General features: G+C 38.3%; 1 protein-coding gene across 1 annotated transcript; it reads right to left on the bottom strand.

Moving 5' to 3' along the window:
• Positions 1-396: 396 nt before the first annotated feature.
• Positions 397-1,751, bottom strand: LOC129766342 (DNA damage-binding protein 1-like). The gene is made up of 3 exons (XM_055766861.1): positions 1,078-1,751; positions 705-763; positions 397-492 (listed from the first exon to the last, which is right to left on the bottom strand). Exons 1-3 carry the CDS (start codon positions 1,559-1,561, stop codon positions 397-399), a joined length of 639 nt encoding a protein of 212 aa, XP_055622836.1. The 5' UTR covers positions 1,562-1,751.
• Between the last annotated feature and the right edge of the window lie 9,789 nt (positions 1,752-11,540).

The following is an 11,540-nucleotide window of genomic DNA, read 5'->3' as shown; positions in this document are numbered from 1 at the left end:
TTTAACACTCTCGTTAGGATATTCACGAAAAATCCACTTTATCTGTGAGTACACAACCGAAAGTAGTAGTGTGACCACTAATCGTGATATTAAAATTACGTGCTACTATGCGAAAAATTCAATATCAATTTGAGCAACTTGCGCGTGTTGATATAAAACCTAAAATAATGTGTAGTAAACAATACGTTCACTGAAATTTCTTTATTACCCTACAAACATGAAATTATTTTTCGCGACCATTGCTGAAATTCATGAGCTTTCTCGATCTTCGTCCAGCAGCCAGTTCGAACATCTCTTTGAATAAATTGATTTATTAATCAACTTTTTTAGAAAAATTTGTAACTTCTCGTTTTGTCAACCAGAAAACAACTGATAGCATCCATTCAATAATAATGATCAACACTGGACATCCTGATTTATCCATGTTAGGTCTTCTATAATCTTGATTATATCATGTACGGCCGCTTCCTTCTTAGTTCCATCCACGTCGGTCTGCAATTTTCAACAGATTTGATTGTGTCAGTCAAATTTCCCTGTAATATTCGAAGAAATTCATAATTCATAATAATCGGGTGGTATTTGTGTGACCAGACAAATTGCATCGCTAACTATGCCAAATAGCACACAACCCGTTGTCGCCGTCGTTCGCTCACCAAAGTTTTGCATCACGAGCGAACCGTGGTGGAATACATTCAACATATCACCGAGATCGCATTGAGCAACCTTTGGTACTTGCTATCGTTCGTCGTCCGTTGCTGCGGCCCTTCAAATAAAAACAAAAATTGTTCGTATTATAAACAGAGCTACGGAAATCCTACTTAGCCATCTTTTAGGCAAACAAATAGATTGTTCTGTTATCCGCCCGAGAAAATCACTGTCATCCAATTTGGTTAATAGTCGCGAGCGATCTCTTCAAAATTACCTCCAGCGTGACAGATCGCATCAAAACACCCACCAAAATGAAGTCGCCTGTAAAAAAAACCATATACTCTATACTCTGAGGAATCCAAGTGATTGCATTAATTTTGTTTACCCTTGGTTTTACAATATATGCCAACACGTTATTGAAATGGTTACATTCAAGTCGCAAATTCTTATCATCAGTCCACTCATACAATCGTACAGTTGAATTGATGCTAGCTAATACACGACGGTTAAACTCAATGAGAGAATAGCACGCGCCCTTGATTCCCTTCTCGCTAACTTGAGTGAGGGCTCCATCCGCGTAGTGATAGATGATAATCCTTCCTACTTTGGGTTCCGGTTCCGCTTGATGTACCAGTACTGTGCCGACGATGCAATAAGTATTCGAGTCGTTACCCAACTTCGCCGAAATCAGTGACATAGTATACTCCGTTTGCATGAATTGATGTGCATGTAGCAACTCGAACGTATTCTGATCGATGATAAGTAGATTGTGAATTTCAACTTCTTGACCAAACTCGGCACTACTGGCTCCTGGCTTAAGCAGTGCCATGTTGCTCGAGTAAGTTACATTTGTCGTCTGAGTTGACGCGCTCTGTCTCGAAGGAGTCAGACCACTCGAGTCCTGAAGATCCATTCGCACCGTTATAACACCAAACTATTGAGAAGCTTCCTGGTCCCATTTGTACCGTTCGAATGTGTAACTTTTGAATTTCATTAATTGTACCAAGAATAACTGAATATTCGGTTGCAAGAGCCAAACTGTCCTGATACGTTCCGGCATTAAGTGAGCACATATGATTTACTTCCTTCAGGTTGACATTTGAGAAAACCGCTGCCGAATGGTTCCGAACGGCTGGAGCTTTCGTTCAAGACTGAATGTGAACATGTACAATTGGCCGTTTCATACCTCTTGTGCTCCGACTTGCCTGCTTCAATTTCGATATAATGAATGTCGCATGCAGTTACACACGTAAGCTGACATGAATTTCACGCGACTACACTAATGTACTTATCTTCCGGCGGATTCCATTCACATATCATCGATTCGTTGTCACATTGGATCAATCGTGCTGTTATGGAGTAACCTGAATAATTTGGCCATCGATATTCGCACAGTAAAATGTTTGCGGATCACTCAGAAAACCGGGAATTTTCGTTTTTGCCAGACAAAAACTGTACCCACCCTTAGAAAAATCCTCGGTCGAAAACTACTAAATACATTTGGTAATGCAAAATTAGTAGAATGTACAAATTTTTTGTACATATTGTCAACAAACCCGCATCCCTACCAGAGATTAGTATATTTTACTCGATAACATTAGTAAGCTTGGATATTGTCATATCTGAAAATTGGTGAGAAAAGCGCGTATTAACCATTTTCATTGTTCCCATAAGGCAATACGGAGGTATAATAAGGATATAATTCTGATACGTGCATTTTCGGCGAGAAAATGTAGCCGATATTGGGCTTCCGAATCATGGTTCTGCTTGACATATGTGTTTATTAGTACGGTCGAAAATGACTATAGATTGGTAGTATTTACCAAAAAATTAGTTATATTTACTAATTATTTCTCTCAGTGCAATGTAGGAATCTCAAATGAAAACAAAACAGAAGTGAAAAAATAAAAAAAAACATCTTTCACCGATGTCGATAAAACAGTTTACCAAAATAAATCTAGTACACAGAAATACGGCCGTAAATGAGGATAGCTTTTTCTTTGACGACGTATCGTATCCGACGAATCAATATACGGATACGGCCGTAAATGAGAATAAGGGTGTAGATCCCATTTCATTTTAGGGTGGTTCGAAAATTCATATCTTTTGAACTACTAAACCGATTCAGATGAAAAAATAGTATACTGGCAAAAAAAAATTATTTTGTTTTCTTAGTTATTGATCGTAATTATTCTTTATAGTTTCATTCAAGGGCGCTATATTTTTTTATATTTTTTCTCGAAAGCTGAGGATTTTTTAGATAACATATCCAAAAATGTGTTCTTCGTTTTTAAATTATGATTTTTCAAATTTACCCGATGGTTCTAAAATCATTTTCTCCTTTTTTCCAAAAATAACGTTTTTCAAAAATTCATAACTTTTGATCTACTGAACCGATTCAGATAATCGACATACTTAATTTAAGTCAATAATTTCACACTTGCAAAAAATATTTTTTTATTTATAAAAACAGATACAATTATTAATCACGAAAACAAAATTAATTTTTTTCCAAAAAATTCTAGGCTTTAATTTGATATAACCATCATCTGAATCGCTCTAGCAGTTCAAATGTTATGAATTTTTGAGAATAAGAACAAGGGGAACAAGGAAATTAATATTCCGAACTATCGGTTAACTTTAAAAAATTAAAACTCAAAAAAGTAAAAAAAGAACACACCTGATTTTGAGTAAAAAATGTAAGTGTGTATAAAAATCCCCAGTTTTCAAGAAAAAAATATAGAAAAATATAGCGCCGTTGGTCCCAAAACCATGTAAACAATAAAAACGGATACAATCAAGAATTACGAAAACAAAATTCATCTGAATCGGCTTAGTGGTTCAAAAGTGAGTTTGTGAGTGAGTTTTTGATTAGTCATTTTTGGGAAAAAGTGAAAAAAATCGAATCACCAAAAAAAAAAAAATACAGGTTCAATGTTTTACCATAACGAAAACAAGCTACCAACTTTCACGAAAATCTGAAAAAAATATACAATCGAAGACTCTTTTTTGTCGTTTATGAGTTTTGTTTTTTTTTAAGTTACTAATAGGCATGTTTGCGGATTAATGGAAAGATATGATATGTTGATCCTTGATATAAGTGTGAAAGTTAAGAATTGGAAAAAAATAAATAAAATTCATGTGAATGGAGACGTCTTTTGCGTACAGCACATGCCACTGGGGCCTTTTGCTGATTAAGTAGGTAAGATTTCTTCCAAAACATCATAACTTTACAACCATTCAGTCGATTTCAAAAATCGTCATATCAAATGAAATCTTATTCTTCTATGAATCAACTTCAATCTGTAATTCAAACAAACTCAAAAATTAAATACTACAGAAAAACTTTAATTATAAAGCTTAGAGAATTTGCGACTTAATTTTCCACAACTCACACTTTTACACGAAATTTCTATCTTGTCGCAATTTCAAACCTCTCAAATTGAATTGTCAAAATGATAGGCCAAAGAACGAAAAGCAGGAAAAATTAACAAACAATGGGGGGTAAATAATAAAGCAAAGGTAATCATGGATTTTTTTAATAACGGAAAAATATTGAAAAAAAACATTCCTTTTTTAATTTCTTTTTCAAGAGAATTGACGGAATAAGTTCACTTCCGTTTATTACTCCATGTTGAATTAAAAGCAATAAACACGTTTTTCTTTTATACTGCGTAAAGTTTCGTCGGTCTTGTTATTAATAATTATTCATCCGAAAAACCACTTTAGGTTATCGGCCCAGGATACGTTTTGGTTTATCAGTTTTGTCGCGTAATCAAGTGAAAGTGAAATAGATGGAGGAAGAAAAACAAGATCGAGTGTTTCTGCCGGTTTTGAACGGCTCTAATTTTTCCGCTTGGAAGTTCAGAATGCTCGTTCTATTGGAAGAGCATGAACTAGTGGAGTGTGTTGAGCACTATGCTGCGGATGTGGTCGAGTTAATCGATGATCCGGCTGACAACCAGGAGCAGAAAAATAAGAAGGCGAAAGAACGCGAGGCAAGAGCTAAAAAGGACCGCAAATGCAAATCGCTGCTTGTGGGGCGAATTCGTGATTCTCAGTTGGAATATGTTCGCGATAAACAGCAGCTGAACGATGTGTGGGATGCATTGCACAGAGTGTTTGAAAGGCGTAGTGTAGCAAGCAGAATGCATCTGAAGCGGCAGATGCTTACGTTGCGATACGATTCGGGTAAATTGCAGCAACATTTTGACGTAGAACTACGTCTTTCATTAAGGGTGTCAAATCAGAAAACAGGTCACGTTTTTATGAAATAAAGTTAACGTTAATAACTATTTTTGCCGCGAACGGATTTTGGCGATTTACATACTAAACGAATCGGAAATTCCGTAAGATTTGTTTAATATGCCATACATTAGGATCCCCTGGTTAGTAAATGGTTAAAATTCATGAAAACTTTAAGTGTTTCTATTTTCCCATACATTTGTTCTGTCCATTTGAGTGCTTTTCCGAACAGAGCTATCAATAACGAGCAACTTATCGACGACCAACGGAGGGGAAATCGTAGGATTTAAAGTCTCCGTGAACAAAGGAAAAGAAGAAGAATGAAGGGGAATACCTGCCTAGAGTATAAACAGTGGATCTCGCTGAGGCAAGCTTTCATTCGGCATCGGACTGTTGAGTAATCCAGTTCACTTGGATTTCGCTGCGCTTCGATCTAAGATTGGACCCCACCAGTGGTAATCCAACTTGGAAATCGTCGTTTGATTTTTCTGTTCGTTTTTCGCGTTATTCGTATCGTGTGTTCTTCTTTCCGCGTCATAAATTGGACGCTTCGCGTAGTGTGCGATGAGCAAGAAGAAGAGGAAGGCATTTCTCTGATGAGGTGCATAATATTTGAGCTGCATAATTACAAACAGATGTAGCTAACAACAATAAAATTCCATCGTCTTGTCCTGTCACGGTCGCCATGTAGTAATAATGTCACGTTCTGTAGGGCGATTTTCGGAGTGAAATGACGTGCATTTCTCTAGAGTCGAAACTAGAATGAATTGATTTTATTTTGCATTACTTAGCTGAACTTATTGCTAGAAAGATCTCTCTAAAAAAATTAATATGAGGAAATTGGAAAAACGCATGTGTACTTGAATTTGATGACGGTTGATGACTCGTCGTGAAACATCGAACTGTTGTAATTCGAGAACGGTCGTGGCTGAGCCTGGGAAGTTGCGTCGTTGGCGGTTCGAGCATGGGCAATTGAACTTGGGTGTTATTGCCCACGTTCGAGGCCAAGACGATGGAATTTTATTGTTGTTAGCTACATCTGTTTGTAATTATGCAGCTCAAATATTATGCACCACACAGGGGCAATAAAATTTCAAGGTAAGCGTCATCTAATGATGCACGCGGTGTTGGTGCAGTGAAAAGCGCTCGCACTGCATCGATGGGTGTTACAGCAGAGTACAAGCTGTGTGGCATAATTCAGTCTTTTTCCAAGCAGTTAACATTGTTTATTTTCCGTCTTCATAAGGGCTTCGTTGGTGCCTTTGAGAATGCATCAATGCATTCAACTGACGTTATGGCGAAGCAGACGTTAAGGTTGTGCACCAAAAAACAGGAAGTGGGTTACATCTATGGTATAACCGCAAGGGTGACGTAGGACTATCGTTGATTTAGAGATCATTTGTATGAAGTTGAATCTGAATTCATTCTGAATGAATGAATATTTGGAGAACTTCGAAAACGAGAGCGTTACGTTGGAGGCACAAGGTTTTATGCATCCAATATTGGATACGGAAATATCCTACTGATGGGGAAGAATAATCTTCAGAAGCTATCCTGTTGATTGCGATTGATTGAAAAATCACAAAACCTAATGTATTTGGTCACAGTGTTACATGGATAGAAAACATTCAAATAAACCCTTTCACATGAATGTATTTCTAAATTCCTAGAGGAACTGGCAGATTATTTTCCATATCTTTCTCGATCCAAACGGAAAGAATTCCGTGCGTGTATGTGTGTGTGTGTAGCGGCTGCTTCGAGATCTTCCCGGGGAACCGTTTGTAGCATCACTCTCCTCCTGATGGATTCCCTTCTGGCCTAAGGTGCACAAACAGGTACTTGGTGACACCGTTCATCCGCGCTTTCATGATAAATGAAGAGCTTCACCACAACAGCGACAACATGCTCCAATCGCTGTTCAATTAGAACTGAGTGGATTTCCGAGCGGCGCTCGCTTATATACCGATTGGTGATTTCAATAGCCTATTTTGAAAGCAAATTTAAGACTATTGAAACAAGTTTTTGGATCAGAAAGTAACAAGTAGAGAACGCGTAGACATTTTATCTTTCGAATGAAGTGTTTATCATACCATTTCGTTCAGTTGTTTAGGAGCTATTAACACTCAAAATCTCAGTCTTCGGCGTAACGCTTTCGTTTTTGAAACTTTGATTTTACACCCCAGTATAGAAATGAAAGACGTAGTCCTACGTCAAAATTATTTGGGAATACCAAGCATCTTGAATGTCTTACTGGAATGTTAGAAGTTATTTGGGTTCGAGTGCCAGTCGCAAAACTGCCTCCAACTAGGATTGCATTTGCGATAATATTGATCATAATGAAGCATTGCTACTGTTTTCGAGGTTGTTATTAACAAAAAGAGTTTATTTCTCTTGTTTAGTCATCAAGAAAGTAAATTTTCTGGAATTATGTATGTGATTAGGTTTTGCTTACCAGTAGCAAAACTTCCTCCACTAAGGGTGATAGCTGCGCTTCTCTCGAGCATGAGAAAGTAATGCAACTCTTTTCGAGGCCAGTAATATTAACAGAAGCGTTTCTTTTGAGAATAGCGCAAAATGATGAGAAATGTTTATATTGCTAGTAGTTTCAAGCCACCAATGTATGGCTCTGTATGCATGCTATGGTGAACGCTTGTTTGGCGCTTGGTTTACGCTTAATTTGTACGAACGATATCTAGAGGTGCGATTCCTTTGAGGCAATACTAAATAACATGTAGCATGATATTTGATACTTGCAAGTGTTGTCATTGTTGTTGTTTACATGCGGTGCCAAAGATATATTGGTGTAGTTATGAGATATGGAATAATGGTGCTGGTGCAACATGTATATAATCGACTGTAGCCGAGTCTATGTCAAATTCGAAAAAGGCCACCGGAATAGCCTTCAAGGTAAATTTTCAATGCATTGACATGAAATAAATTGCGACATATGATTGTTTAGCGAGGGCAAGAATGAATCATCAATCAATTATCGTCAACTGATTCTACAATGAAAAAATGAGTGGGTTATATCTATGATATAACCGCAAGGTTCACGTGGAACTACCTTAGCTTAGCAATCATTCGTTTGTATTGATTAAATTCTTGATTGAATGAAACAGTTTCCAAATTCAATTGAGTTCAATATATTTGCTCTGTGAGTGAAAAAAATGAACAAATGCCGTGTAAAGTCAATTCATTTATTGTGATTGATTGTTCTTCGTTACAAGTAAATTTAATGACGGACCTTTTACGTTTGGTATGATGACTAGAACAGAATATATGTACGGAAGAATTATCAAACGTTTGATGAATCAGCCTAAGGCTGAAAATCTTTCCAATAAAGACAAAAAAAATTGTCAAACGATTATTTTATTTTACATTTCCCTCTGAAGTTTACATCCCAAAAGTGTACATACTTCTCGAATCTCGAATTTGCTTGAAACAGACATATTCCACTCTGCACAAAGGCAAGCGAGGACAAAAGTACTCGCAGTTTGCATTTATTTGCAGAGCCGATTTCCCCAGAAACCTCGGTTTTGAAGTCTGTGTTAGGGAAACACATTTCAATCGGAACAAAAATACCCCCGATTTGTATGAATTCGCAATGCCGATTTCCCCACGCTTCATGGATTTGAAGTCTGTGTTAGGGAAACACATTCCAGTCGGAACAAAAATACCCCCGACTTGCATGAATTTGAAATACCGATTTCTCCAGGCACCTTGGTTTAGAAATCTCTATTAGGGAACACATTTCGGTGGGAACAAAAGCTCCCCCTACTTTCGTGTGTTCTTTTTCTTCTTTTTGGCTTTAAGAGGGTTTAAACTTTTCAGTTCACTCGCCTCTAGGCTCTTTCGTGTGTTTGCAATGCCGATTTCGCTGCTTGGTTTTAAAGTCTGTGTTAGGGAACATTTTTCGATGAGAACAAAAGTCCCCCTACTTTCATGTATTTGCAATGCCGATTTCCCCAAGGCTGCTTGGTTTTGATGGCTGTGTTAGGGAAACCGTAAATCGGGCCAATCAAAACGATGCAGTTAGGGCGTTTAGATAACGCCTAATATTTTACAGTTATTCAATTGTTTATCTATTGAAAAACAACATTTTGTTAGTTGCGATAGATGCGTAGAAATATTCCCTATCAAGTGATGCAAACATCTCTCCTATCCAGTACGAAATGTTCGAGCTATAAGCATTCGAAATCTTTCATTTTTTCCTGCATGTTCTGTGTTTAGGTTTTCATTTTACCCTCCATATATTCCGGTTAGACGTAGTCCCACGTCAAAAATCATTTCAGAGATTATTCTACTAAGCAGTTGTTTCTAAAATTTCACAGCATTATAGAATAATATCCGAAGGTATAAACAAGCGACTTATATAAAATAACAGCGTAATTCTACGTCAACAATGCGGTCGTATCTTGGACACAACCTCCTATAATTTTTTTACAGTTCGAAAAACTAGTGCGCGAGTATCGGGCAACCGGTGCGACTTTAGAAGAGCTCGACGTTGTATGTCATCTTCTTTTGACTCTCGGTTCGTCTTAAGTGCGATTCACATACAACATACACGTCACGTTCACGTCCCGTCACGTCACGATACGTCAATGATTCTACCATGCAATTCTCATGAAAACATTCACATACACCAGCAACGTAACGACCTGTCAGCATACGTTCAACGAAAACGACCGGCAGGGTTTGTAGAAAAGAATAATTGACGGAGACGGACGGCTCGTTTGGTTTTTGTCTGGGCTTTGTGTCTCGGCTTTTGTTTTGATTTGGTTATACAGTAATTTACATCTACATCGACATTAAGCTAATTGAACAGATCTGTGATGCTTTTTTAGATTTGTTTAATTAGACATTTTTACCTCTAGTTGGACATTTTTGTAAACATTGAGTTCGGGGCCCAAATTATGGCCCCACATTGATAGTCGCCACCAGTCGCAAATGTCCAATTACTGGTCAAAACCGACTCCAATGCGACACTGAGTGGTACCTCAGCATATCGCTTTATAAGTAACTTACTGTACTTTTTATGCCAACATATCTCATAGCTCCAAATTTCGGAGTGAAAATCATTCGCGACTAGTTGAAAGAATTATTCTATTTATTATTATTATTGCATAAGGGTCGGACTACGGGGTTTAAGCATTTAAATAATTGAATTCAATGATTCTCATTGAATTTTTCAAAATTTAGAACTGATTCTAGGCATGCTGATTTGAAAGAGGACATTGCAATTTAAAATTGTTGTAGATGACGACACCATGAATAAAATTAAATAAATCATTCGTTTGGCATTTGACGTGACGGTGCTGGTGGAAGCATTGACTGCATGTGTGAATTGGTGGAGACGTTGACGGAACGTAAACGTTCTTCTCCGTAACGTGCTATGTGAATCGCACATTATTCTGCAGTCGTTACGGCAATTGAAACGATGCCGGAAGAAGTGCTTACGCTTGAGTTTGTTAAGTGTCGGCTTCTCGACGAAGAAACGAAGAGGAAAGGTGAACTGAGCACAGTGAAAAATGAGCAAGCAGCTTTTACTGGCTCGAAGCAAACGCCGAAGAAGAGAAAAATCAAATGTTTCGGTTGTAAGCAAGAAGGCCATAAGTTGGCAGAGTGCCCTACGAAGAAGAAAGAAGATGCAAAGAAAAAGGAAGTGACCAAATTCAAAGCCTATGCTGCAGAGCATGGTAGTGTGAGTTTTGTTGGGTTCAGCAGGGGTATTGCGTGTTCTGATGAGTCGAATCGAGTTCTTTGGTACATCGACTCAGGTTGTTCTGATCATTTGGTCAACGACAAAACGTTGTTCGTCGAATTGCATGACCTGCAGCAGCCGGTGCAGATTGCGATCGCCAAGGATGGCGAAACGATCGAGGCGAAGCAAGCGGGAACAGTGAAAGTGACGTCCGTCGTAAATGGCAAGGCAATGGAGTGTTTTGTTAAAAATGTCCTGTTCGTACCAGAGCTTCGATGCAACTTGTTCTCTGTTATACGATGTGATGAAGCTGGTATGAAAGTAGTGTTCGAAAGTGAATTGGTTCATATCTTTCGTGGTTCAGAGATGGTTGCCAACGGTTCGCGCGTCGGGAAGTTATACCGTTTGAATTTTTTCGTTGATAATCGAAACGTGAGTGATTCATTGTTATCGTTCGGGCGTGTGCCAGCGAATCTGGAACTGTGGCATCGACGATTTGGTCATCTGAATGCGCGAAGCCTAGAAAAACTGATAGGTGATAACATGTGTGTTGGTCTAAAGCTGAACGGTCGTAAAAGAAACGAAAACGATATTGTTTGCGAGCCATGTGTAGCGGCCAAACAAACACGGAATCCGTTTCAAGTGCGTAAGGAGTCGCGATCATCGCGTATCCTCGAGCTCATACACTCGGATGTTTGCGGACCGATAAATCCGGTTGATGTTGGTGGTATGAGATACTTTGTCACTTTTGTTGACGACTGGAGCCACTTCGTGATTGTGTTTTTAATGAAATCAAAAGATGAAGTGTACGATTGCTTCCAGCAATACGCGGCGCAGGTATCGGCGAAGTTCGGTCGAAAAATCTCGCGTTTGAGATGTGACAATGGGGGTGAATATAAGAATCGTGCTCCCTCGTTGAGCGAGCACGGGCGATGTTACAAGACTC

Source organism: Toxorhynchites rutilus, chromosome 2, assembly GCF_029784135.1.
Source record: "Toxorhynchites rutilus septentrionalis strain SRP chromosome 2, ASM2978413v1, whole genome shotgun sequence".
Classification (NCBI taxonomy): domain Eukaryota; kingdom Metazoa; phylum Arthropoda; class Insecta; order Diptera; family Culicidae; genus Toxorhynchites; species Toxorhynchites rutilus.
The sequence above is the reverse complement of the archived record's forward strand: the minus strand, read 5'-3'. Positions and strand labels throughout refer to the sequence as shown.